Consider the following 27,975-nt stretch of genomic DNA (forward strand, 5'->3'; position numbering starts at 1 on the left):
TCTGTGTTTGCACCTTTGGAATGCAGCTGATTCACTCTGGGGGGAGCCTTGTGCAGCCACTGCTGCCGCCTTGGAGCTGACATCTGGCGGCTGAATTCCAGGAGGAGAGAGACAGATTCCTACAAGCAGATGCCAACTCTGAAGGTCAAACTAAGCTATGGAGCTGCTTTAGGAGGAGGCCCAGAGAGTCCAGCACGGCCCCACCCCAGGATTCTGGGAGAGAGGTGAGGCCCCATCCCCAGCTGAGATCCAGGCCCTGAACTACCAGATCCTCTGTGGGAACAGCCTGGGGCAGGGAAGCTTGAGGTCTGCAGTCAGAGCTGGGTTCAAAGACCAGTTACTTAACAGCTCGTATAACTGCAGAAGCCAAGGGCCTTAGCTGGTCCAGTGCTCCGCAACAGCTCTGGGACACTGGCTCGCCTCCCCTGGCCCAGTGTCCTCTGTGTTGCTCTGCTTTCCGGCCAGTGCTTCCTGAAGCCTGAGAACTCCCAGCCTGCCTCTCCCTGGGGCTCCTACAAAGTCTGGAGACTCCGGGTCCCAGCTCACCCCAGATGCTGATTGGACAAGTCTGGCTCAGGAGCTTGCCCCAGGATAGGACCAACACCCCTAGAACCACATGGAGAAAGTGGGAGTGAGGGGTCCCCCAAAGGAGCCAATGCCAGGCGCTGGGCAGAAACTGCACACACACCCACCCTGCTAAGCTCCCTCTATAGGACCGGCTTCTGGGGCACTGTGCTCAGCTTTCTGTCTTTTACCTACTGGGTGTCCCACTGGCTAGGTTCTTTAGGCTCTCAGAAGCTCATTTTTTTCGTCTTTGAAATCTCATAGGATTCTTTTAAGGATTGAAGGAGACAGTGCGTGCAAATCCCTTGACACCTTCCTGGCCCAGAGGAGGGGCCGAGGCTAACTGGTTCCCTTTATTTTCCCTGTATGTAGGTTCTCTGTGATTCCATTTAGATCTCTGTGGTCTGAAAGGGCAGTGTGTGTGTGTATGTGTGTGTATGCACGTGTGTGTGCATGTGCGCACAGTAGGCCTGGCCCTTTCTCTTCTCCAAGGCGTTTGTATTGTTTGGCTTCTCCCCAGAGAGGGTTGGGGACTACACAAGGACAGAGGATGGAGGCAAGAGGGACCGGAGAGGGGTGGCAGGAGGAAGGGAGAAGCCTGTGGGCTCAGACCTGCGTCTGGAGTCCCCTCTGCATGCCCTCAGCTCTGGCTGTGGCTGGAGGAAGGGCCCAGTCTCTAAGGAGTAGCTGCCTCCGTCCCTCCCGTGCCACATTATCAGTGTGTCTGGTCATTTGACACTGGGCGTGAGGGGTCCTGCCCTGAACTAGAGTTGCTGATCTCGTATGGTCTCTCTCCTGCAACCCTGGAACCTGGGGCCAAGTGTCCGACTTGGTCTCAGCTCATGATCTCACGGCTTGTGTGTTTGAGCCCCATGTTGGGCTCTGTGCTGATGGCTCAGAGCCTGGAGCCTGCTTCGGATTCCGTGTCTCCCTCTCTCTCTCTCTCTCTCTCTCTCTCTCTGCCCCTCCCCCACTCGTGCTCTGTCCCTCTGTCTCTCTCCAGAGTGAATAAACATTAAAAAAAAGTAAAAAAAAAAAAAAAAGAGAGAGAAGAGGAAGCCTCGTGCCCAGAGTAGTTCGAGCCTCTTGGACACTTGAGGAGAAATCTGGAGCTTCTGGGAGGGCACAGAGCAGGCCTCCTGTAAACTCTGCAGCTGCTTGTGACCTGAAGTAAAGCACTTCCCATCACCTGCATGGGGCGTGCAGAGTACTAGAAGGGCTGTGTCACCCTAAGCTTGGCACCCTCCACCCCTGCGAGCCCTCCTCAGTGTCACACCTCTGAGCCTGCACAAGTCCACATGTGCCCTTGTCCCCACTGAACAACTCAAGTCCTCCAAGTTGTGGCCTGTTCACTTCCTCTTAGGGAAGAAGCGTTTCCTGCCAGCCTCGTGCCCGTGGGTTATTCTCATTTTCACAGCCACGTGTTCAGGGCCTCTGCGTAGAGCTGACATGGCAGTTGGTGGCTGCTACCACTGGTGACTCGTCCATGACCCGTGCGCCCTAAATCTGCTGAGAGCATTCTGCCCAGTACCCTGCTGGGTGTTGAGCATTTAAAAATACGTTCATCCTGTCTCTTTCATTATGGGACAGACTCTCAGAATTTGAAGGACAAAGTAATGAGAACTGCATTTTCTGAGCTCTTACCAAGTGCTTTAAAAAAAATTGGGATGTAATTCACATACCATAAAAGTCACCTTTTTATTTTTTCACTTTTCTCTTTTTTTTTTTTAACATTTATTTATTATTTTTGAGAGGCAAACAGGGCGTGAGTGGAGGAAGGGCAGAGAGAGAGGGAGACACAGAATCTGAAGCAGGCTCCAGGCTCCGAACTGTCAGCACAGAGCCCCAAAGCAGGGCTCGAACCCACCAACCGTGAGATTATGACCTGAGCTGAAGTCAGACGCTTAACCGACTGAGCCATCCAGGTGCCCCAAAACTCACCCTTTCAAAGTGTATAATTCAGTGGGTTTTAGTATGTTCACAGAGTTGTGCATCCATCAGCACAATCTAATTCCAGAAAATTGTCATCATCCCCAGAAGAAACCCCTGTAGGTTCACCAGTTGCAACAAACGAACTGCTCCTGTGGTGCGTGTTGAGGATAGGGGAGGCTGTGCATGTGTGGGGGCAGCGGGTGTGTGGGAAATCTTTGTACCTTCTGCTCAGTATGGTTTATGAGCTTAAACCTGCCATAAAAAAAAAATAGAATAGAACAAAACAAAGCCAAAAGGAAACCCTGAGTCCACTAGCAGGGCCTCTGCCTCCTCCCTCCCCCCGCCCCTGGCGACCACCAGCCTGCTTTCCGTCTCTGTTCTGGGCATCTCCTGTAAATGGAAGCATACCATCATGACCTTTGGTGTCTGGCTTCTGCCACTGAGCGCCACGTCTTTGAGGTTCATCCACATTGTAGCAGGTGTCTCTATCCCATTCCTTTTTATGGCCAAATAATATTCCACTGTGTGGCTGGATCAGAAGTTGTTTATCCCTTCATCCATCCGTGGACATTTGGGTTGTTTCTACCTTTTGCGGACAATCCCGCAATGCTTTTGTGAAGGAGAAGGCTTTCAAACTAAGTGCTTTTTGAGGAACACCTCATTTAATCCTCATAGAAGCCCTGAATGTCAGTGCTGGTATGTTCCGCCTCCGGATGAGGCTGCCAAGGTTCGGAGAGGTGAGTCAAGGTCACACAGCTGGAAGCCCTGGGATTCTCCCGCTCCTGGTCAGCATGATCCCGTGATGCCTGCGAGGTGTTTCTGTTCAGTTTTAGCGGAGCCTTGCTGAGGACTGCCCCTCAGTAAATGCTGCTGACTCTTCAGGGGCCCTGCAAACCTCAAGCCGCACAGCGCTCTGTGATCCGTTCACCTGCTCTGGGGACGCACCCGGGGGTTGTGGGAGGTCCCGACTCCCCCAGATTCATCCATAGATCTGGGACCAGGCATTTCCCCTGCCTCCTCTGGATGCTGCTCTCAGCATCAGTCCTTGCTTTCCTGGGGGTCCCGGGGCTGCCTTTCTTGGATTTAGCACATAGACCCGTGTTCACCTGCTGGTGAACTTTGCTTTTCCCACCTTCCCCTGTGGCACGGAGGTAAGTGTGCCAGTCAGGCAAGCCCAGGTTCAAGTCTGCTCTGGCATTCTGACTGTGTGGCTTTGGGCAACTTTCTTTTCTTTCTTTTTTTTTTTTTTTTTTATGTTTATTTGTTTTTGAGAGAGAGAGACAGAGTGTGAGTGGGGAAGTGGGGGAGGGACAGAGAGAGAGAGGGAGACACAGAATCTGAAGCAGGCTCCAGGCTCTGAGCTGCCAGCACAGACGTGGGGCTCGAACCCACAAACTGCAAAATTACGGCCTGAGCCAAAGCTGGACGCTTAACTGACTGAGCCACCCCGGGCACCCCTTTGGGCAACTTTCTTCACTTGTCTGAGCCTGTGCTCGTTGGTAGCAGTAGATACTACCTGTGGACTTAGTGATATGGTGGATGAGGACTGACCAAGGGAAGGGAGATGAGGCACTCCCTCTGCAGCCAGCACCTCACACACTCGTGGGAAGGGACAGTCTCCTCTTGGTCCTCACTGCACAGGCAGGCTGGCAGCCAGCCCAGGGAGTGGACAGGGAGCTTTGTGTGTCTCCTTGCCCCTGGAGCTGTGGGAGGCTCCTGTGACTGAGTTCTGCTCAAGGAGGGGGATGTCAAGGCCGGGCCTCCGAGGTCAGGACCCTGCCAAACCTTCCCGTTTGCCCGTCTGCCCTCTGCCCGGCTCCCCGCCCCGCTGCCCTGGCAAAAGCTGCACCGCAGGGCCCAGTGCGTTCTCTGCTGGTTGCCTGGGTAGGTCCTCAGCCCCTTCCCCAGAGCTGCAGCACAGACCCCCTGCCCCCTGGCCCGAGGGCTTGGATACCGGCCATGACTGTGGACCACCCTAAGTGGTGGCCCACGGCATGAGGCAGGAAGGGCCACGTACTGAGGGGATGTGCGCCAAGGACGAGAGGACATCCTCTGGCCTGGCCGCAAGAGTGGAGCCTCAGGGTCCTGCCAGGGAAACCCTCTCTTCTCACTGCTGTTGTGGCTCAGCCTTTCAGCCTTTCCTGGCCCTGCCCCTCTCCTCCTGCTTCTCACATAGCAGCTTCTGAGTTACTGGCACCACCCTGTGCTGCTGCTTTTGCTGCTGCTGAGGCCACTGCACCAGACGGAAGTTAACCCCAGGTGTGCTGGTGCTGGCAGCCACGGCCAGCGATGAACAGCAGGGGCTCACTGGCCGGAGGTGCTGGAGGAGGAGACCAGCTGCTTTGCTCCAGCCTGGTTCCCCTTCTGGAGTGTTCATCTCTTCTCCTTCCTCTCTGTCTGCCCAAATTTGAATCCAAAGCCTGTCCTGACCCCTGGGAGTTGTTTCTTCTTCCTTTGGCTGTCTGGGCAGTGACAGTTGATCACAGAATGTGGCTTCTTTCTCACCGTGTACTTGACCTTGTCATTTGACCCAGATCACGTTTTCTCCCTCGCAGCCCCATATCCTTCACCACACCCAGGTAGGCTCCTCTCTTGCACCTGGCCTTATGTGGCCAGGTGAGCTCTCGAGTCCTGAGGCCACTGGGAAAAACCATCCTCGAGGCTGGAGCATGGGCGGTCGTGAGGGGTCTGAGGGAGCCAGGCGCTGGCTCTGACCATCTGGGATGATGCTGGGCAAGTTCCCAGGCTATCACGGGACTTCAGGTGCCATAGTGAGGACCAGACAGAATGGGAGTAAAGCCGCCAGAGCAGCAGCTGCCACAGGGGCACCGGCCACTGATGCACACATACACACACGTGTGCCTCTCCACACGCTGGGCTCTGAGCCCACCCTTCCCCGGGGAGAGCTGCTCCTGCAGCCCACGCAGCTCTGCCTTGTCACCAGAGCAGGCCTCTGTCCATCCCTTGACTTGGCCCAGCCCAGCCCATCCTTTTCTATCCTCACATGGGACTTGAAATCCTGCTTTCTGTCCCCCACCTCTGTCCACTCCTTCGGATGAGAGCTGGCTGCCCAGAGGGATGCTGGATACACTCCCCGAGCTCAACAGCATCCTCATTTGTCCACTTCCTGTGCCCTATGCTGTGTACCTTTTCCTTGAACCCCAAATACTCCTTCCTGGATTTTGGTGTGCCTCTGCTCAGCCTTTCCCCTCTTGGTTGACTTGCTCTCCTTTTACTGTTGTCCAGAGGCCCCGAGGGCCCCGTCCCCATTTCCCCCTGAACTCCCCAGTGGGAAGGGCCCAGGCTAGGTGTAAGGTCCCACATTTCCCTGGGGGAGGGGAGGAGTCCCTAACAGAGTGGGGGTGGGGGGTGGGTGTGAAATTTCCCCATGTAGTGTGAGGGAATGAGCTGGGTGCTGACCGGGTCCAGGACAGGGCGCACTGATGGAGGGAGAGCGGGGGTGAGGGCAGGAGCCCGCTCCAGTGCGCTGAAGTGTCAGGCCTCGAGACACCAGGAAACAGACCGGAGGTGGGCATAGGGGTGCATGCCAGAGATGGACTTCGGCCCCAGCCCCCTTCAAGGGCTTGCTTATGAATCAGATTTAGCTGGAGAAAGAAAGCAGGCATTGGGATGCCAGGGCCTTAAGGCACATAGACAAGCCTGGAGCCCCCTGGGTCTGCAGAGCCTTGGGAGTGTGGGGAGGCAGGTAGTCTGCCCCTCCACCCCAGTACCTACCTTGTATTCCGCCAGGCTTGCACACAAAGCGTCGTGTGGGCCGGGCGCCCCCTAGTGGTTGGGGGACTCTAGCCTCGTTGACCTGGAGATCTCCCTGTCTAGGCTAGTAAAGGAGACCAGGGCATTGGGGAGATACTGGGCTTTGCTCCAAACCCCAGGAGGGCCGTCTGACTCTTACTCGGCCTTCCTGGGAGCATTCAGGATCTTCTCTGTGGCAGGGGCATTTTGCTTCTAAGGAGCCCCATCCCTGCTTTCAACAGCTGGTATCTACCCCCCACCTCCTCGCCCAGCAGGCCAGGGCTCAAAAGGCCATCTGGTGCATTGCCCAGCTCCTGGGCGTATTTGTGTAGAGGAAGAAGCCTCGAATTAGGGTTGGGACCTTAGGTTTCTGTTTGAGTTCATCTGCAGTTCTCTAGATATCCTTAGACAAGTCCCTCAACATTCTCGGGGCACCTTGCTGGTGTTCCCCACTCTGTGGTAGCAGACCCCCAGGGACATTTGCCCTTGGACCCTCCCCTCCCATTGAGCATGGGCGGAGCCTGTGCGGACGGTGTAACTCCCATGATTAGCTCATGTTGTATGGCACTGTTGACCCTGAGATAGATTAGTCACGAACCCCTTATTATTTTTATTACAAAAGTCTTTTTTTTTGTTTATTTTTGAGAGAGAGAGTGATGGAGGGTGAGCAGGGGAGGGGCAGAGAGCAAGGGCAATACAGAGTCCAAAGCAGGCTCTAGGCTCGGATCAGGAGCCCTTTAAAAGCAGAGATTTTGGGGCGCCTGGGTGGCTCAGTCGGTTGAGCTTCCGACTTTAGCTCAGGTCATGATCTCCAGGTTGGTGAGCTCATTCCCTGTGTCGCGCTCCCTGCTGTCAGCACAGAGCTCGTTTCTGATCCTCTGTCCCCATGTCCCCTGCTTGTGCTCTCTCTCTCAAAAATAAATACATAAAACATTTATTTTTTTTTTTTTAGTATTTATTTTTGAGAGAGAGAGAGAGAAAGAGAGAGAGACAGAGTATGAGTGGGGGAGGGGCAGAGAGAGAGAGGGAGACACAGAATCTGAAGCAGGCTCCAGGCTCTGAGCTGCCAGCACTGAGCCTGACGTGGGGCTTGATCTCATGTTTCGTGAGATCATTACCTGAGCTGAAGTTGGTCGCTTAACCGACTGAGCCACCCAGGTACCCCAAATAAATAAAACATTTAAAAGCAGAGACTTTTCTCTCCGCTGCCTGTAGAAGACGAAATTAGAGATTCAAAGTGAGAGATGGGTTGTCATAAGAGACAGCTTCTGTTGCTCAGCCATCTGAGCTGAGGGGCCACAGGGCAAGACCTGAGGGGAAGGCTTCTAGGAGCTGAGCCCGGTCACCAGCCAACAGCCAGCAAGACATCGGGGACTTCAGTCCTATAGCTGAGAGAAATGGAATTGCACCAACAGCCGGTGAGCCTGGAAGAGGACCAGAGCCCCAGATGAGATCGTAGCCTCATATCACCTGGATTTCAGCTGGTGAGACCCTAAGCTGAGAGCCCAGTCATGCCTTACCTGGCCATCTGATCTCTTGAACTGAGCGATGATAAGTGGGTGCTCTTTAAGCCAATACGTTTGTGGAAGCTTGTTACACAGCAGAAGGAAACGAACACATCCTCGGTCCAAAGAGAAGAGGAGAATTCCAGACACAGGCAGGATAAAAATTTAAAAATGAGAAAAATCTGGGGCGCCTGGGTGGCTCATTCAGTTAACGGTCTGATTCTTGGTTGCAGCTCAGGTCATGGTCTCACGGTTCGGGATTTCAAGCCCGAGTCAGGCTCCAGCTGGCAGCGTGGAGCCTGCTTGGGATTCTCTCTCTCCCCTCCTCTCTCTCTGCCCCTCCCCCGCTCACTTTCTCTGTCTCTCAAAATAAATAAATAAACTTAAAAAAAAAAGGCAAAAATCTATCGTACCCCCCCCGCCCCCGCCCACAGGTGCTATGTGGGGTTCAAACCTGCAACAGCCGTTCTGCTGGCTGCGATGCACATCCCACATCCCTCATGCAAGCTTCCAGCCAGCCTGGGATGAGAGGAGACAGAGCAGTGTTTGCTGTGACCAGGGCTATGCTGGTGGCACTGTCAGCAGCCAGATCCCGCTGTGGCTGAAGAAAGGCACTCTGAAAACCCACTGCGGGGCCGGGGGCAGGGTGTGATTTCTGGAACTCCCTGGACTTGTGGGCATCTTTAGGGTCTGTCTGAATAACAGCTGTATTAGATAGAATTCACATACCATATAGTTCACCCATCTCAAGTGTATGATGGGGTGGTTTTTAGTGTATTCACGGAATTGTGCAACCATGACCGCGATCAGTTTTAGAGCATTTTCATTACCCCGAAAGGAAATCCCCCTGTACCCTTCAGCAGTCACTCCCCCTTTCCCCCTGACTCCCCCTTATTCCCGGGGAGCCTCTGGTCTCTTTTCTGTCTCTATGGATTTGCCTGTCCTAGGCATTACATACAAACGGAATCCTATGCTCTGGAGCCTTTTGTTTCTGTTTCTTTCACTCAGCATGATGTCAGGATTCATCCATGCTGTAGTATGTATCTGTACTTCACTCCTTTTGTTTGTTACCTTTATTGAGATATAATTCACATACCCTACAACTCACCCATTTAAAGTGTACAATTCAGGGGCATCTGGGTGGCTCAGTTGGTCGAGTGTCCATCTTTGGCTCAGGGCGTGATCTCACAGTTCATGAGTTTGAGCCCCGCATCGGGTTTTCTGCTGTCAGCGTGGAGCCTGCTTCGGATCCTCTGTCTCCCTCTCTCGCTGCCCCTCCCCCCCTCAAAAGTGAATAAACAGTAAAAAAATACAGTGTACAATTCAGTGGTGAGCACACTATAACATATAGAGTTGTCCAGTCACTATGTTGTGTACCTGAAACTAATGTAACATTGTGTGTCAACCATACTTCAGTAAAAAATAAGTGTACAATACACTGGTTTCTAGTGTATTCAAAGAATTTGTGCAACCATCTAGAATGTTCCATCCTAGAACATTTCATCTTCCCCAGAAGAAATCCTGTTAACTATTAGCAGGCATTCCCCATTTCCTCCTCCTCCCAGCCCCTGGCAACCATTCATCTACCTGCTGTTTCTGTGGATTTGTCTATCCTGGATGTTTCACTTAATGGAATCATACACTCTGTGTCCTTTTGTGACAGCTTTCCCTGAGCATCATGTTTTCGAGGTTCATCCATGTGGTACCACGTATTGGTACTTCATTCCTTTTCATGGCTGACTAATACTCTTCTGGATGGATAGACCACACTTTTTGTATTCTGTTGCTGACTCATTCACCCCTTCCACCTGGAATTTGGGGGTGGGGCTGGGGGAAGGGGAGCAGTGGGAGAGGGAAGGAGCTCGGTGGGCTCATGGTTGATAACATAGAAGGAGGGCCAGTGTTCTGAGTTGTCCTAGGCCATAGTGCACTCACGGCTCTTTGCTCCAGGTCAAGCGGGCCCCCTCCCCATGCCTGCTTTCCAGACCACTGTGTGCCCAGGGTCTGCAGCCAGAGTTCGGCTGTAGGTGGGACAGCTGTCTGTGAGCTCTGCGGATGATGGTCTGCATTTCTAACACAGATCATCCACTAAGCAGTTATTTGATTCCAGTCTTTACAGAGACCCCCCCCCCTTAAATTTTTTTTAATGTTTATTTTTGAGAGAGAGAGAGAGAGAGAGAGAGAGAGAGAGAGAGCATGAGCAGGGAAGGGGCAGAGAGGGAGGGAGACACAAAATCTGAAGCAGTCTCCAGGCTCTGAGCTGTCAGCACAGAGCCTGATTTGGGGCTGGAGCTGGTGAACCATGAGATCCTGATGGGAGCAGGAGCCGGGAGGGAGCCGGAAGTTGGATGCTTAACCAACTGAGCCACCCAGGTGCCCTGACGCCCCGCCCCTTTTAAAGGGCAAGTGGTCTGCAGGCTGATGGTCATACCACCTGATCCTATGTGAAGGCATCTACTGTAAAGCACAGCAAAGAACCTTCCAATACACTTGTTCCTTTTCACCTGTGGCAGATTTTAGCAGGAAGGGAGAAAGAGCTCGCGGTCCTCTGTCCCTCCCCTGCACGTCACCACCAAACCTGGTCGTTCTCACAGGTCCAGCTCAGATGCCTCTGGCTACTGCTGCCCGTGGCAACCTGGCATCAGTGATAACGGCAACTACCACTTATTAATGCTACGACGTGCCGGGTGTATCCCAGACTTCTTGCAATAGCCTGTAAGCTAGGTGCTGTTATAGCCTCTTTTACAGATGAGTAGAGCGCGGATTCTGAACCACACCATACGGCTTCTGGCCCTTTCTGGAATCCTATCATCCAAAAAGCAGGGAGTGTGGGTAGACAGAGAAGGGGTCCAAGGACTTTGGCTGTGGGGGTGTCCCAGCTGCCAAGCAAAAAAGAACTTCACGAAGGTCACATACAATGAAGACAGAAAACAGCTCCTGGGAGGGGGCACCCGTGACTTCAGCGAGAGTGGTTTTCCCAGACAGAGTAAGGAGAGAAGGGGAGAGGGAACGGAACGGAACACCCACTTCAGGGAGTTTTGCTGTAAAGAACAGCAGGGAGAGAGCGGTAGCCTGGAAGGGGTGGAGGGTTGTGGGTGTTTTGTTTTGCTTTGTTTTTTAAATGGGAATCACACAGCTTGTTCTCAGTGATGGAAACGGTCCAATAGAGGGCACACGGTGAGGACTGTAGGAGAGCTGCGGGGGAGACGTCTGCAAAGCATCCTCCTGGAGGGGTTCTCCATGCACGGACGGGGCGCGGACCTTCTTCCAGACAGGGGCCGGGGACCGGATGGCAGGTTACAGGTGCAGATAGGAAGGCAGAGGCAGCAATAGGAGCGTGTGGGGCTTCTCTTCAAGTCGGATCCTTGTTCTCAGAGCAACAGGACCTGAAGTCCTGAAGCTGAGTGAGGAGAGGAGGTGGGGAGGTGATGACGGTCTTGAAAGAGAAGGTGGGGGGAAGAAGAGACCTGGGTGATAGAAGGCTCCACTGGGGGGTTTGAAAATAAGATCAGTCAGCTAGGCTGTGGGATTTCCTTTTCTCAAGGGTGTTTGGCTGAAGCGAGGGGGGTGGGGTGGGGAGCAGGGCAGGCGGGTTAGGCACGCAAGGGAAGGAATGCATTGAGGGGCTGTGAATTCTAAACTGGATAAGGAGGGAAGTGAGACCATAAAGGGACAACGCGTCGGCAGGGTCTATGGGTCAAGCAAACTATAGCCCACAGGTCAAATCTAGCCCACTGACCATTTTTCTCTTTTATTTTTAAAATTATTTTTTTAAATGTTTACTTATTTTGAGAGAGAGAGAGAGAGAGAGAGAGAGAACAAGCAGGGGAGAGGCAGAGAGAGAATCCCAAGCAGGCTCTGCACTGTCAGCATGAAGTCCGATGTGAGGCTCGATCTCACAAACTGTGAGATCATGACCTGAGCAGAAACCAAGAGTCAGAAATTTAACCAACTGAGCCACCCAGGTGTCCCCATTTTCTCTTTTATTATGGTAAAAGGTATATAGTATAAAGTTGGCCATTTCCACTGTTTTCTTTTTTATTATTTTTTTGTAAAATCTTAATTCCTATTAAGAGCCTCTATTCTCTTTTTTTTTTTTTTAATATTTATTTATTTATTGGGATGGGGGAGCCCATGGGGGAGGGACAGAGAAAGAGGAGACAGAGAATCCAAAACGGGCTCAGAGCTCACAGCAGAGAACCTGATATGGGGCTCAAATTCAGGAACCATGAGATCATGACTTGAACCAAAGTCAGATGCTCAACCAACTGAGCCACCCGTATGCCTCCCCCTGCCACCATTTTAAAGTGTACAATTCAGTGGCAACAATTATGTTCCCAGTGTTGTGCAACTATCAGTACTATTTCCAAAATTTTCCATCACCCCAAACAGAAACATACTCCTTGAGCAAGAGCTCCCCCATTTCCTCCCCACCCCCAGCCACCTTACAACCCCCCTCAGGAACCTCTGATCCACTTTTTGTCTCTGTGAATTTACCTATCCAAGGTACTTCATGGTAGTGTAATCATACAATATGTGATCTCTTGTATTCTGGCTTAAAAAAAAAAAAACCATTTATTTTTATTTATTTATTTTGAGAGTGAGAGAGAGCGAAAGCAGGAGGGGCAGAGAGAGGGAGGGAGAGAATCCCAAGCAGGCTCTGCACTGTCAGTGCAGAGCCCGATGCGGGGCTCGAACCCTTCAACTGTGAGATCATGACCTGAGCCGAAATCAAGAGTCAGAAGCTTAACTGAATGAGCCACCCAGGCACCCCTGGCTTATATTTTTTTTAAGTTTATTTATTTATTTTGAGACAGAGAGAGACAGAGAGCACGAGTAGAGGAGAGGCAGAGAGAGAATCCCAGGCCGGCTTCCCACTGTCAATGCAGAATCCGACTCGGGGCCGAATCCAGGAACCATGAGATCATGACCTGAGCCGAAGTTGGACACTTAACCGGCTGAACCACCCGGTCACCCCAATCCTGGCTTATTTTACTTTTCAAGGTTCATCGATGCTGTAGTACCTTTCAGCACTTCATTCCTTCTTAACGCTAAATAATATGCCATTGGGGCGCCTGGGTGGCGCAGTTGGTTAAGCGTCCGACTTCAGCCAGGTCACGATCTCGCGGTCCGTGAGTTCGAGCCCCGCGTCGGGCTCTGGGCTGATGGCTCAGAGCCTGGAGCCTGTTTCCGATTCTGTGTCTCCCTCTCTCTCTGCCCCTCCCCCGTTCATGCTCTGTCTCTCTCTGTCCCAAAAAAAATAAATAAACGTTGAAAAAAAATTAAAAAAAAAATAATATGCCATTGTACAGATAGACCACATTTGCTTATGGTCTCTCATCAGTTGCGGGACCACAGGGGGTGTGCATCTTTAGTTACTGTGAATAACGTTGCTGTGAACACTTGTATGTGATTACCTGTTTGAGTCCCTGTTTTCATTCTTTTGGGTACATACCTGGGAGTGGAAATGCTGGGGCATATCACAACCTCTGCCAGGGTTTGTATGGCCCCTGAACTAAGAATGGTATGGTCCCCCCAAGATGTTCACATCCTAAGCGGTGGAAGCTGTGAATAAGTTACCTTACATGGCCAAAGGGGCCTTGAAGAAGATACAACTGAGGTAAGGATCTTGAGATGGGGAAATTGTTCTAGACTACCTGGGTGGGCTCAAGGTCATCATAAAGGTCGGAGTCTGAGAAGGAAATGTAATAGAAACGAAGGTTGCAGTGACCTCCTGCGGGGGGCGGGGGGGGGGGGCTCCACCAGCCAAGAAACGTGGGCACCTTCTAGAAGCTGGAAAAGATAAGGAAAGGAGTCTCCCCTAGAACTTTCAGAAGGAAGGAGCCTTGTTGACGCCATGATTTTAGCCAAATATAACCCGTTTGGACTACTGACCTCCAGAGAATAAATTTGTTTCGGTTTAAGCCCCAAACTCTGTGTTAATTTGTTACAGTAGCCATGGGAAACCATTACAAATAACTTTTAAATGCCCTTTACAGAAAAAGTTTGCCCACCTGGAGACTCAGGTAGAGGCTCCAAGGAATTTTGCAGAGGGCACAGTGGACCCCGTTTGGGAGTCCTGGGAATGGGGGACAGCCTGGAGTTAGAGGGCTTGTGTCACTTCGGAAAAGAGGGCTAAGTGTTGGGAGGGAGTTAGAGTGGGGTGGTGGGGGCAGGGATGGTATTTCAGGCCTCGGGGAGGAGCAGATCAGCCCCCAGCAGGCAGTTTTGGCACCTTTGGCAGAAATGGCCAGGCCAGTCTGAGTGACAGCTACCAGGCTCCACCAAGGCAGTTCTGTAAGAGAGGGGCAAGGGGTAAACAAACACACTTTTCCCAGCTCTCATTCATTCATTCATTCATTCATCCCCTGAGGCAGCACAGACTTTGCTCCGTGTGTAGTTATGTGGCTCTGTATCCTATGTTGCCTCCCAGGAAGTCATCATTTCCTGAGCACATTTCCTGTCCCCACAGGCTTTCCAGGGACTGTGATGTTAAGTGGTTTGGGATCTGTACTTAGAGAAACTGCCCAACAGGTTGCTGCAAGGATCAGAAAACATGCAAGCAAAAATCTACAAGGTGCTGGCGAAATCTAATAATAATAATAATAGTTCCCAAAATAACTGTAACTTATTATTAGTAGCAATATTTTAATTAGGAGGCGCGATTTGGGCGGAACCTTGAAGGCGGATGGGATTGGGAAAGGCGGTGGGCAGGAGGGAGGACATTCCAAGGCAGGCGTGGTCTTCCTGAGCCCGGGGCCAACCCTCCAGGAGCCAGGGCAGGGGACTTGGGGGGGGGGGGGGGGCGGAAGCAGGCCACCACGGCGTCCCTCCCTCCCCGCCCTGGGCCATCACCCGTAGTAAGAGCGCACCCTGGCGGAGGAGCAGGTCCCGTACTAATTTAGCCATGAATGAGAGGCGGCAGCCCTCCATCTGCGTCTGTCCAGCCTCCCCGCGGAGGGGGAAAGGGGGTGGGGTGGAGTGGGTAATAGGGGGATACCCGGCAGCAGCCACCAGACCTCCGGGCCGCGCTGGCAGCCTGCTCCCGTGGCCGCTGCCGGCCTGGCCCGCCTACACCCTTCTTTCCCCACCGGGGCCCCCGTTTCGTAAGGCAGCCTCAGGATCTGAGGCGCCCGACGCGCCCCCCTTTGCTCTCTCCACCCCGGCTCCGGGATTCCCAGGCTCCAGAGCCCGGGCTAGGCGGCCAACTGGGCAGGCAGGGAGGGAGGGGGCTGGCCGGCCTCCGAAGTCGGCCCCAAGTTACATGTGGGAAGAGGTGGCTGTGACGCAAGTTTCCAGGGGGCCCTGGGCTCTGAGGGAGCGCGCCAGAGCGGCTCCTCTCCGTGCAGCTGCAACCGTGAAAAAGAAAAAGCCCCGAGCAGCACCCCAAGCCGCCTTGCCACGGCGCGCGGGGTCCAGCTGCGCGCCCTCTACCCGCCAGGGCCACCGAGCGCCGAGACCCTGCATCGGCCAGTCCCCGCCGGACCCCTGGCGCACGGGCTAGGCTCCCTCGCGGTGGCTGGCCCCTTTTTCTTCTTCTTCTTTTTTTTTTTTTTTGCAACGCTTGCCAACCTGTCAGCTGATGGACCTCATCACCCATAGTGGCGCATGTAGCTCGGCCGCAGCTCGCTCCATTCACGCCGCGCTCCCCCCAGCCGGCCCCCGGCCCCCGGCTACCGGTGCCGGGGGGTAGGCTCGCAGACTTTGGCCACAACCAGCCCCCGGGGGCCCGCGCCCCTCTCGCCCGGGCCTCGCGCCGCCCGGGGGGCGCTGCAAATAGTCCTTTGTTTACATGCAATTCCTTACTCCGCGGAAGGAGGCCGGGGGAGTGCTGAGTTTTCACCAGCTGTTTCCCGCCTTGAAACAGACATCTGATCAGCTGCAAACACACACACACATACACACGCCCGGGGAGGCAGGCCGGAGAGACCTCCCTCCCGCCCCTCCCGCCCGCCTCCCTCCCCTCGCCGCCGCCGCCGCCGCCGCCAGCATCTGGGACCGGCCGTTTCTGCACCTCCGTCCGGCGCTGCCCTTTGATTCGGATTTCCATCTTGCATTCTCCGGCGGACCGCGGGACCCGGCTCGTGCAGAGGAGGGGGGCCGATCGCTATGGAGTATTTCATGGTGCCCACTCAGAAGGTGCCCTCTTTGCAACATTTCAGGAAAACAGAGAAAGAAGTGATAGGAGGGCTCTGTAGGTGTGTACTCCTCCTCCCCCCCACCCCCTTCCCATGATTGCAGCCCCTGGCCAGCCCGCCTGGGCTGGCGCGCGTGTGCGCACGCATGGCCCGCGCTGCCGACCCCGCTCGCCTTTCTTAGCCTCCGGGGCGGCTACAGCCCCGCGAGCTGGGCTTGCGCCGCCGGGGGACCCTCGTCCCCGGGAACGTGGGGGCCCCGAGCGGCCCTGGTCACTTTTGTCCGCTGCAGGCGGGCGAGTCGCGACGTTTGTAAATTGCAAACAGACCCACGTGGTTCTGCAGCAGTCCCGGCCATGCTTGGTGCTGGTGGCTTTTCCCCCCGCGTTTCCTCCTCCCCCCTCCCGCGGCGGCTTCCTTCCTCTCCCTCCTTCTTCGCTGTCTCTGGGTGCCTCCCTCCAAGGGGGCTTGGGGTGCGCGGGCCGCGCGTGGGGCTGCTGCGCGGTCTGCTACAATGCAGCCACGCCGCGGCTCTGGGAGCGGCGGGGGGGGGGGGGGATCGGGGAGCCGGGTGGTGTGTTTGCTGGGAGCAGGGCTGCGGCGGGGTCGGGGGGCGTGCTCGAGTAGGGGCGCGGGGATGGGTGGGACCCTAGAGGCCGGCGCTGCCGGCCGGGGGCGCCGCGGACTCGGGCACGTTAGCGGCCGCTCGCTCGCTTGCCGCCCGCGCCCGGGCGCTGTTTACTAGCGAGGCCTGGACGTGACTCTGCAGCCCTCTTGGAGTAGGCGGACCTCAGCGCGCCGCCTCGCGGGAGCTGTAGTTCCCCGAGCCCCGCCGGCGCGGCATTGTGGGAGATGTAGGCGCGCCGGGGCCACGCTTTCCTCGCACAAAGCTCGGCTCCCGCGAGCTGGATGGGCCCGGCAGGCCCGGTGGAGGCGCCTTTTGAGGAGGGGGCATCAGAGGCTGCCCTTGGCCTCACAAGGCTGCTGCCTTCCACCCGCCGATCTCGGCTGCAAACTTTCCCATCCACACCCCTTTCCCCCCCACACCCCCACCCCTAGTCAGAAACCGAAACCGTTCAGTCTCCCAGCCGTGTGGGTGTGTGATTCCAGGTCCTCGGCCCTCCCCAGGAGCCACTTTCCAAGTTTGGTCCGGGTTGTTCCAGGTCCACCCTTTACCAAAGGGTGATGGGTGCGTGTGCCACTCGCATTCCATTTCCCTGGACACTGGTTAAAATGCACATGTCCGGAACTCTGATGGCCAGGAGAAGGGCTTGGGCGTCTGCACTGAGCACTGCCTGCGGGACACGGCAGTACAGCGGCTGGGGCTCTCCTGTGTGCCCAAGTGTGGGATCTGTAGCCCCTGTATGGCCTTGCTGCTCCGGGAGCGAAATGGCTCCCTAGGGCTGGGGCCACGTGCTTTGCCGCCCTGGGCAGGCTGGGCGGGGATTGAGGGAGGAGGAGCTGAGGGCGGTGTGGCCCAGGCTGGTGGACACCAGGGGCTGCAGAAATGAGGTTGGGGACGGTTGCTGCTCATTTATACACGCACCCCACCCGCCTCAGGGTTTCTACCTTAACAATTCTCAAGTTCAGGGTGGTGGGCAGCCAGAGGAGTGGCCCTTCCAGAAGGTCTACCTGGAGGACCTAGCTGTAATAAGAAGAAAAAAAAAAATCTGCTGCTCTTAATATGTTCTAGGGATTCGTTTTGCTGGATTTTTCTCATTGGATTTTCACAATCTTCCTCCTGAGTTTGGCAGCCTTGTGATTGCTGTGTGGCATGAGGACACAAGATTGAGAAGCAAACAGTTACAGCAAGTGGTGGGGCTGGAACTTGAACCCTGATCCCGGAGACCCGTTCCGACCGGGAAGGGCTGGGCACTGGGGAGGTGGGGTTGAGCTGCTCCAGATGCTGTTTGGGCCTGACCCTGGTACAGGCCTGGTACAGTAGGGACCTCTGGCCACCAGGCCTGGGCCTTAGTTGAATCCTCTCTTGGCCTCCTAGGACTCTGGTTTCACTCTGTCCCTGTCCCAAGCCCCACTTTAGGGGAGTCCAGCAGTCTCCAGGGGCCAAGTACCATGAGCCTGCCTATCTGTGAGACGGTTGTAAGCCCATGTGCTGGGTGTGGAGTTGGGGCCTCTGGGTTTGTTCGTTTTCAGAAGGAGCTGTGGGGTGAGGTGGGATCAAGTGTGTGGGTGGGGCGGGACCTTTTGGTTGTGTGGACTGGCTTCTCAAGCTGGTGGACTTTGTTCCATCCCTCGGTGCCTGAAGGGCCCCCTGTCTCTCGCATCCTTCTCCCAGATCTACTGGAGGGGGCCGTGCTGCACAGTGAGTCCCCGTGTCTCCCCCATCCCCGCATCCCCTTCATATCTGCTCCTGCCCAAACTGTGTGGTCTTGGACTTGTGTCGTCTCAATGCTCTCTGCTTCTTTAAAATAGAGCACCTGTAAAGGTTGGTTGTGTGTGTGGAAAGCACCTGGTATGTGTTCAGATGACACTCACACTCTTGGAAGCAGAAGCATTGTGGTCTTAGAGTGTTTACCTACTGCCCTTGGGGCGGGGGGAGACCAGTTCCCAGAAGGAGTTAGAGAGCAGCTAGGGGCTTTGGAGTGTGTGCTGGGTCCTTGATCCGTTTTTTGTTTTGTTTTGTTTTATGTTTATTTTTGAGAGAGAGTGCGCGGTAGGGGCAGAGAGAGAGGGGGACAAAAGATAGGCAGCAGACAGCCTGATGCGGGGCTCGAACTCAAACCATGAGATCATGACCTGAATCAAAGTCGGAAGCTTAACTAACCGAGCCACCCAGGTGCCCCCTTGATCTGGTTTTTATGAGGTACTTTCTCCGTGCTAGGAACCAAAACTGGCCCTGTCCTAAGAGCTCAGTCTCCTAGTGCTAAAGAGTTGTATCAGTCCCCTAAGAGAGAGCTTGGGTTCTCCTGGAGTCCTGGGTGCAAACTTTGGAAAAACAAATCATCCTCTTTTTCTCAGTATCTCTCTTTTTTCTTCCTCCCTCCCTCCCTCTCTCTTTTAATAACCTAAGCTTGCTTGCTTATTTATTTATTTATTTACTTACTTATTTATTTATTTTAGTAATCCCTGCTGGGCTGGAACTCACGACCCCCAAGATTAAGAGTCACACGCTTTACCTGTGTCTTTAATTTTTTTAAGTTAAATTAATTTAATTAACTAATTAAATTAATCTTTAATTTTTTAAATTAAATTATTTATTTACTTTGAGAGAGAGAGAGAGCAGGGGAGGGGCAGAGAGAGAGAGGGAGACACAATCCCAAGGAGGCTCTGTGCAGAGCCTGCTGCAGGGCTCGATCCCTTGAACTGAGATCATGACCTGGGCCAAAATCCAGCGGATGCTCAATAGACTGAGCCACTCAGGTGCCCCTTGTCTGTGTCTTTAGATTTCACCCTGATCCTGTGAAGTGAGGCAATGTTTCCCCATTTCACAGGTGGGGAAACTGAGGCTTTGAAAGATGAAGTAGCTAAGCATGGGGTTCCACAGCTAGTAAGTGGCAGGGGTGGTGTGTCCTTGAACACTGTTCAGGGAGCTCCGTCTGAGGAGGGGAGGTGAGGGATGAGGTGTTTCTGATGGGAACAGCCTAGATAGGGTTCGTTCTGGGACCAAGGGTAGGGGTGGCAGGCTGGTCAGAGTGTGGTGTATGGATTCAAGCAGCGGGGCTGGGTGAAGGCCCTGGGTTGCTTCAGTACCTGCTGCAGAGGGCAAGTGACTTGGACATCCTTGCTGAGGGTCACCTTCTTTCCTGCCTTCCTTTTGGGGTATGGGAGAAATCCCGCGTGGGCTTTCCCACCTCACACTGTAGTCACTGAGTGGCAGGTGTGTGAGTGACTTTGGGCAGTGTAAAATGAGAGTTCTCAGTGGCTAATCTGAGGCTGGAGGCCAGGCATGGGGGTATAGGGGGATGGGAGCTACATGCTTTTGGGCTGCGCAGGAAGGACAGGTACAGGTCAGGATCCTGTCTTGAAGAGTAGCTCCCCGGGTGCCCGGTGGCTCATTCGGTCGGTGTCCGATTTTGGCTCAGGTCATGATCTCGCAGTTCACAAGTGCAAGCCCGGTGTCAGGCTCTGTGCTGACAGCCTGGAGCCTGCTGCGTATTCTGTGGCTCCCTCTCTCTCTCTGCTCCTCCCTAGCTCACGTTCTGTCTCTCTCAAATAAATAAAAACATTAAAAAAAAAAAAAAAAAAAGTGTGCTCCCTTCCCCATAACTTCTGATTGGTATGCTGGTGTTATTCCCAGGGGGCTGTTTGAGGGTACTCTGGTACCGTGGTGGCAATCTTGGCACCCAGGGCTGGTACCCAAACTTTTCTTGGCCATTGGCTGCCCAGCTCCAGGAGACTGGCTGTCAGAGGGCAGTCTGGGAGGGCGAGAAGCAAGAGACCCTGGGTGTCAGTGGACAAGGCTAACTTCACTGCTCACCTCGGAGTCTGAAGTTGATGTGGAGGGGACAGAGGACCTTACAATTCCTGTAAATCATGTTTACGTGTGCAAAACTTAGAAAGAAATGTGAGAAACTTTCAGGCATTTGCAGAAAAGCCCACTTTATCTAGTACAGTATCTGCGGGATTAGCCGTCCATTATTGGAATCGCTGGTTGGTCAGCAGTCAGGACCCCTGGTTGGCCAGCACTCCCACCAATCAGAAACCCTGGTTAGTCCACGTTCTATTAAAGAAACTGTCAGCTGGTACTTCTGGGGCTATTTAGGTGAGTTACCCAGGAGGGTCTTGGTGGCAACCCAAGTCCTCACAAAAAACTGCAGCTTTGGGGTGAAATCTGTTTTCTGGGACTTCAGGGTGCACTAGGTTAGCCAGCAGCTGGTTCCTGAACCAGGAAGCTGGGCTGATGGACTGGGCAAGAGGGAAAGAATGGATAGAACATTGGGAAGAACCGGGATGAACAAGCCTCTGCTCCCTGCCTGGGTCCTTCATTCTCCTTTGGTCTCCCCGGCTCCTGGGCATCCTGGGGAGAAGGAAGGAGCTGAGGATCTGCTCCCCAGGGCAGAGGTTTTCGTGGGCAGATGAGCTGGCTGGTTGGGGAAGGTGGGGCTGAACTCTGGTTTCTGGGGGGATTGGGAGGGCAGTTGATGGGACCTGGCTGGGAGGCAGTGGGGGCTGGAAAGTGCAGCTGCCCCTGCTCTGCCTGATCTTTCATGGGCAGGTCACTTCTGTGCCTGTCCCACTGTTTGTCAGGAGGGTCAGGGGCACACTATCTGCTGAGGCCATACACAGGGCTCTGGTAAGCCCTGTGGGGCCATTTGTGAGCCATCAGTTGTAGAGGGTGCCATCAGCAGGTGAGGGGAGCCGAGCTTTGGCTTGGCATCCGCAGGTGCCTGTTAAGCCCTGGTCTGGCTGTCTGACCTTGGGCTCTTCCCTTCCTCAGACCTTGGATTCCTCACTGCAACACAGTTACCCAGCTGGGTGTCCATGGGAGTCAGATGGGAATAATGTAAATGTTCTGCATGATGGTTGTGCATACCCCATGCTTTGTCCTTTCTACAGGGTCAACTGTCATCTGTCTGTCTGGGTGTCTGGCTTTGTGGGACGGTGCAGAGCCCACTCTGTCCTGTGGGTAAGAGCAGGGCTCTGGGATCAGGGTTCAAGTCCCAGCCCCACCACTTGCTGGAACTGTTCCCTTCCCAAGTCTATGTCCTCAACCCACACAGGAATCATAAGGCCACTGGACTCAGGAAGATTGTGACAACCCAATGAGAAAATTCCAGCAAATTGAGTCAGCATAGAACTCAAGACTTTTTTTTTTTTTTTTTTTTTTAAGTAAGCTGTATGTCTAACATGGGGCTCAAACTCACAACCCCAAGAGTCACATGTTCTACTGAGCCAGCCAGGCTCCCCATTCCACCTCTGTAATCCACCCACTACAGAGGGTCTCGAGGGCACTTCCAGACCAGGGGAGCCTGGACTAGGTTCTAACGCCCCCAAGGGACAGGCAAGCCAGTGCATATCAGGTCTCCGACCTGTATCCTCTCCATTGCTGTCTTCAGCCACCCCGTCCACCTCTCCACTTCCACTGTAGGGGCAGGGAAACTGGGAGAAGTGAGGTGCCCCTGGCCCAGAAGTCGGGACCCAGATGACTGGCAGTCTTACTCTAAAACTCTGTCCCATCTCACTCTGCGTCCTAAGTCTCATCTGTAAAGAAAGGGTCGTGGACCTCTTTCCCAGCATCGATATTCCATAGGCCCTGTGAGGAAGCTGCACCCTGAAGGAGGGGGCCCAGGGAGGCCTTGAGGGTGCTGGTGGAGGAGAGGGCTTGTCTGTGGGCCCCCAGCTGCAACTGACGTGGAGCCTGCTCTTAGCCCACCCTCCATGGACTACCCTCTCTGTCAGGAGAGGAGGCCAAGGCCCAGGATGGGGCAAAGACAAGTCCAGGGTCCTGCAGGCCTGCAGTGGGACAGCTGAGGTGGGCCAGGGACGGGCAGGAAAAGCCTTGCCTCCCTCCAGCTGTGGCAGACTCATTCTCCTGGCTTTCTGAGTAAATTTCTTTCTGTCTGGGAATGGGCATGGGGGCTTGGGCACCTCTTGGAGCTCAGGGTTCCCATCAATGGAACAAGGCTGCCTGCGGTTCTTTCCCCATTCCTCCAGAACCAGGGGGGTGAGCTCTCTTGGCCCAGGCCTGGACCAGGTCACCCCAGGAGGGCCCCTCAGGAAGAAGCCAGGGCTGTGGCTTTGGGTGGGGCCGGTGGCCTCTTCTGGGAGCCCAGCATCTGGAAGCCATCAGGCCAGGGGCGGGGGGAGTTTCAGAAGAGGGCCGGGAAAGGGGGGAATGCCTCCTCCAGGCCACACACAGGCCCACCCCTCGGGAGCAGTGGCATTGGGCCCACAGGCCCCGCTGCCGTCTTTGCCTCCTGCCAATGCCTCTGGGCCCATAGCCTCTCCCCCTTCCGCTGGCTGCCTTCTCTCTCACCCCACTGGCTGCTGCTCCTGTAAGATGCAATCACATAATATGCAATAACATTGCCCACTGCGTGCTGGGAGCCTTGCTCCTCTGGCACAGGGCCTGCCTCTTGGGGTGGGTGGGTTTGGGGGAGAAGTGTCTCCAGGGGTGGTGGGCCTGGCGTCCCCTTCTTGGAGTGAGTGGTTCCTGTCTCAGTTTTGAAGTCTTAGCGTGGGGTGTCTGGGGCCGGGCTGGGGACTGGCAGATGAGTGTGTGGCTGGAAATATGACTGTAGGGATGGGGAACCATCTTCCTCAGTCCTCAAGCCTGCAGTGCTGAAGGAGGGGGTCCAGGTGCACAGTAAGACACTCAGAGGTGTCCCAGGGACAGGTGTCTCCAACTGCTCTTGGGACCACCTGCATCAGAATCACAGAGATTCTTGTGAACCATTCAGGCTTCCGGGCCGCACCCACAGCTGCCACACACAGGGCCGGGACCTGGGGCTGAGTGCATCCCAGGGCATACAACTCCATCACCCTCCTGATCTGCTGGGGGCATAGGCATCTGACAGATCTGGCATCTTCTGCAGTGGAGGGATGAAAGTTACACTGGAGTTACACTGGGCCCTCTGGAGATGAATTGTGAAGACAGGGTCCCACGGGGGCAGGGCACGGAGGGCACCCGGCCTGAGCATGTCTGTGTCCTTCCCTGCAGCCTTGCCAACATTCCACTGACCCCTGAGACGCAGCGGGACCAGGAGCGGCGGATTCGGCGGGAGATCGCCAATAGCAACGAGCGGAGGCGCATGCAGAGCATCAACGCTGGCTTCCAGTCCCTCAAGACCCTCATCCCCCACACAGATGGAGAGAAGCTCAGCAAGGTGGGCTGGGGCCCGGAAGGCTTCCTGGAGGAAGTGGTTGGCTCAAGCGGGGAGAAGAAAGCGAGCTCTGGCAGACATTGCCTGCCGGGGTCCCTGACTTGTCCCTCCCACCCTCAGGCAGCCATTCTCCAGCAGACGGCGGAGTACATCTTCTCCCTGGAGCAGGAGAAGACCAGGCTCCTGCAGCAGAACACACAGCTCAAGCGCTTTATCCAGGTAGCGCCCCGCGGAGGCCGCCTGCTACCTCAGTGCCCTGCCCCCCTCCTGACTCCGTTTCCCTGGTGTGGGCGTGTCCCGGCTCAGCGGTGGCTTGGGACTCCCATGTGGTTGTGGGTCGAGACATCTTCCCCACCGACCTGCCTACTTGAGGCATTTGCCTTCCTGCCTGGGCCTCAGTTTACCCATTGGTCAAGTGCAGTGGGCTGGGCTCTGGAAGGAACCAGGTGATTTCTAGAATCACCTTTCTGGCCTTTGTTGGATTTGCAGAATGGGGTTCCCTGGGGCCGGCGCAAGCACCCCTGGGCTTGACAGCCTTGGGGGGCTGTGAAGGAGCCCCCTGACTCCCCTGTTGGTGGTGGTGGTGTCAGTAGTATGTGGGTGTCACGGCGCACTCACTGGCCCCTTGGGGTCTCCAGGAGCTGAGCGGCTCATCCCCCAAGCGGCGGCGGGCAGAGGACAAGGATGAGGGCATCGGCTCGCCGGACATCTGGGAAGACGAGAAGGCAGAGGATCTGCGTCGGGAGATGATCGAGCTTCGGCAGCAGCTGGACAAGGAGCGCTCGGTGCGCATGATGCTGGAGGAGCAGGTGAGGCTCTTGGGTGGACCCGGCTTCGCATGGGGGGGCTCAGTGGGAAGCAAAGCAGACAGGTCCCTGCCCTCGGGGGGTCACTGTCTGCATGGGGCTGAGGGACATGCGTCAGAGGCTCTCACGGGACTGGAATAAAACACAGCTGCAGTGAAGGCCGCGTGCCAACGGTGGGCACCAGGGAGGGGGATTGGGCCGGTTCCAGAGAGGCTGCTTCACGGCTTCTCCGTGCAAGTGACTGGAGCCAAGGTGGGGAGGTCAAGTCTCACAGTTAACCACGCAGAGAGAGGAGAAGGGTGCACCACGCAGCACAGCGGGGGCCGGGGCCTCGAGGTGGGAGGGATCAGGGCATGAGGGAGGCCATGGCTGGAGAGGAGATGAGTCACGGCGGGTCTGGCAGGCTGTGCTAAGGACTTTGGTCTCTACCCCGAGGGTGGACCAGCTCCATGTGAAGGTTTGCAGCGGGAGCGAACGGCCTCTTGGCGAAGGGCAGAGCTTGGGGAGGCTGACCGCAGCAGTCCCGCGGGCCCTGCACAGAGGCTGGGGGGGCGCTGGGAGTGTGGTCTGGGGCCCGTCCCCCCAGCCTGTTGCTCTGCCCCCAGGTGCGCTCGCTGGAGGCCCACATGTACCCAGAAAAGCTCAAGGTGATTGCACAGCAGGTGCAGCTGCAGCAGCAGCAGGAGCAGGTGCGGCTGCTGCACCAGGAGAAACTGGAGCGGGAACAGCAGCACCTGCGGACCCAGGTGAGCAGGCGGCATCTGCGAGGGGCTCTGCGCCGCGAGCGACATCAGTGCCTCTGGGGCCCCGCGTCCCTGGGTGCCCAGTGTCCTGCACACATTATTGCACTGAGTCCTCCTAGCAGCCCTTGGAGGCCTGAGCTTTTATTCTCCCCGCTTTACCGATGGCAAAACTGACGCACAGAAAGGTTACATTTCATGCCCACTCATGACTCTCGACGACGTGGCTCTCTGAACGCAGAGTCCACGCTCCTGCCCACCACTGTCCTTGTTAGATGTTGACGTGCTTGCCTGGCGCTGGAGAGGGAAGGGGCCACAGGATCTCAGATGACCGGAAGCCCTTCTCTGCACTGCCTTTTCCTCATTTCTGAAAATAAGAGGGGTGGGCCACACACTGGCTGGCCCCTTGGGAGTGAAGGAGTTCAGAGGTGGTGGCGGTTGGCAGAGGCTGTGTCTAGGCAGCGGGCAGAGTGTTTGGGGGCCTTCCCGTGCTCTCCGTGAGGGTCCTCAGGGAAAGGGCAGTTCCTGGAACCTTTGGAAAAAGACTGAGGGCCTCTGTCTTGCAGCTGCTGCCCCCCCCGGCCCCCACCCACCACCCCACAGTGATCGTGCCGGCGCCACCCCCTCCCTCCCACCACATCAACGTCGTCACCATGGGCCCCTCCTCGGTCATCAACTCTGTTTCCACGTCCCGGCAAAATCTGGACACCATCGTGCAGGTACCTGGGCTTAAGGAGGAGGCAACGTGTCGGGGGAGCGGGGGTGGGGGCGCGAGATGTGTGAGAGCCACAGGCTGTAGGGGATCGAGACGGGGCTTGAATACGGCAGGAAGAAGGGCTGGCAGCTGAATGTCTCCATTCCCTAGTTTCCCTTTCTGTGTCTGCCGTGGGAGGTGGCTCTGGAGAAGGTTTGGGGCAGAGAGGGGGACAGCATGGCCCGGAAGACCCTGTCTCTTCCTCCTTGGGGTTTGCTGAAAGGGTTCTTTGCTCCCGAGCCCCCTAGCGTCAAGTTCCTGCATCTAGGTCTTGGTTGGCTCCAGAGTCTCCTCTCAGCTCCATCTGCCAGGACCTGGGATAGGATGCAGGTGGCAGTGGCTGGGTGGGGGACACTTACGCCTCTTGCACAGATGATTGGCACTGTGGGTCAGGCCTGAAGTCTCTGCTGTGCCCCACTCAGGGTGGCATCCCTTGGGAGAACCCAACAGCATCCCAAAGAAAGAAAAACAATGAAACAAACAAACAAAAAAGCCCAAATGAAAAAAAAGCCCATCAACCCCTGCAACTTTACTTGCACATAAATGCAGCAAATTGAAGAATAAAGTTAATAACAGAGACCTCCCATAAGTGAACAGGCAGACTTTGAAATGTATAAATGAGAGATGCATGTGACTTCCAGGCGGCCCTGAACTGTGATCTCCAAGGCGTTTTGCAGCTCAGCGGAGGAGTTCCAAATGTTTGTTTCCCCCGTATTCTGGCAGGCCGGCCACTGTCTTGCCAGGCTTATTTCTGGATATTTCTGTGTGTGTGTGTGTGTGTATGTATGTGTGTGTGTGTGTGGGGGGGGAGGGGGGCATAGTGGCTGTCCCGGTGTCCCCAGCCACCCTCATCGCAGCCTGCCACCTCCCCCCGCCCACCAGGCGATCCAGCACATCGAGGGCACCCAGGAAAGGCAGGAGCAGGAGGAGGAACAACGACGAGCTGTCATCGTGAAGCCAGGCCGCAGCTGCCCGGAGGCCCACGCCTCCGACACTGCCTCCGATTCGGAGGCCTCGGACAGCGACGCCATGGACCAGAGCCGGGAGGAGCCAGCAGGGAATGGGGGGCTTCCCTGACCACCCCCCAGCCCTCCTCTCCCCTCTTGGAGCTGGAGGGGGCCGGGGGGCAGCTACAGGGAGCAAACGCAGGTGAACGAGTGAGGAATTTTTACAAAATTACAACGTCATTTGGGTCTCTTTTATGACCTCTTTTTCAATACTGTAAATCGACCTTTGAGTGAAGCCACCCGACCTGAGGTCCCCGGGGGCTGGGGTGGCAGGGGCATGTTGGGAGCACCGGGACACCTGGGGCTGGGCCTCGCCCCGGAGGCTGGGGGAAGCTGACACAGGTGCCTGGCCTCTCTCCGCCAAAAAGCATTTTTTCGTTTAAACATGTTTTTAAGAACAGGGAAAAATCAAACAAAACCCCAAGGTATGCTGCCCTCCCCAGAGCCAGCCCTAGACCGGCAGTTTCTGACTCCTTCCCTCCTCTTTTTGTTTTTTTCCTTTCTCCTTTAAGCACTTACATGGGTTGGGGGTCTGGCTGGGTCGGAGCTCTCTGGGGACCCCGGGGGTCTACGTTGCTTCTCGGTTGGGGTTTGCTGCTGCCCTTCTCCCCTCCCCTCCCGGCCTCGGCTCAGCTCGAGGATTTCCCCACCACCACCCAGCCCCACCCCTCCCTCCAGGTTTCCCATCTTCCACCCCAAAAATGTCTTTGTCTCTCTCTTTTTGTTGTTTGTTGTTGGTTCCTTTTGGTTTTGGTTTTTTATCTTTTTGTTTTGTTTCTGTTTTGTTTTTTTTTTGTTTTTTTATTTTTGTTTTTTTTTTTTTTTAAACAATTTTGAGGTCTTTGTGTTCAAGGAGAAGCTATTATATTTTGTTAAGAAAGTGGGGGGAAAAACCAAGAGGCCACTGTGCCTTTATAAAGAAACAAAATAAAGTTTGTACTTTGTTTTTTAGATTCTGTGTCTGTGGGGTGTGTGCTGTCCTGAGGAGCCAGGAA

At 55.2% G+C, this 27,975-nt stretch overlaps 1 protein-coding gene across 4 annotated transcripts; it reads left to right on the plus strand.

The window, feature by feature from the left end:
* Positions 1–27,931, plus strand: TFAP4 (transcription factor AP-4). 4 transcript variants are annotated; one of them, XM_045460814.1, is made up of 7 exons: positions 1–224; positions 23,511–23,676; positions 23,794–23,892; positions 24,312–24,482; positions 25,085–25,225; positions 25,786–25,938; positions 26,856–27,931. In XM_045460814.1, exons 1-7 carry the CDS (start codon positions 130–132, stop codon positions 27,048–27,050), a joined length of 1,020 nt encoding a protein of 339 aa, XP_045316770.1. In that variant the 5' UTR covers positions 1–129; the 3' UTR covers positions 27,051–27,931. The 4 variants fall into 4 exon arrangements, with proteins under 4 accessions (XP_045316770.1, XP_045316768.1, XP_045316771.1 ...); XM_045460812.1 differs by lacking the exon at positions 1–224 and adding an exon at positions 15,323–15,893; XM_045460815.1 differs by lacking the exon at positions 1–224 and adding an exon at positions 15,615–15,952.
* The last annotated feature ends 44 nt before the right edge of the window (positions 27,932–27,975 follow it).

The sequence above is a fragment of the Leopardus geoffroyi genome, chromosome E3, assembly GCF_018350155.1.
Source record: "Leopardus geoffroyi isolate Oge1 chromosome E3, O.geoffroyi_Oge1_pat1.0, whole genome shotgun sequence".
Lineage (NCBI taxonomy): Eukaryota > Metazoa > Chordata > Mammalia > Carnivora > Felidae > Leopardus > Leopardus geoffroyi.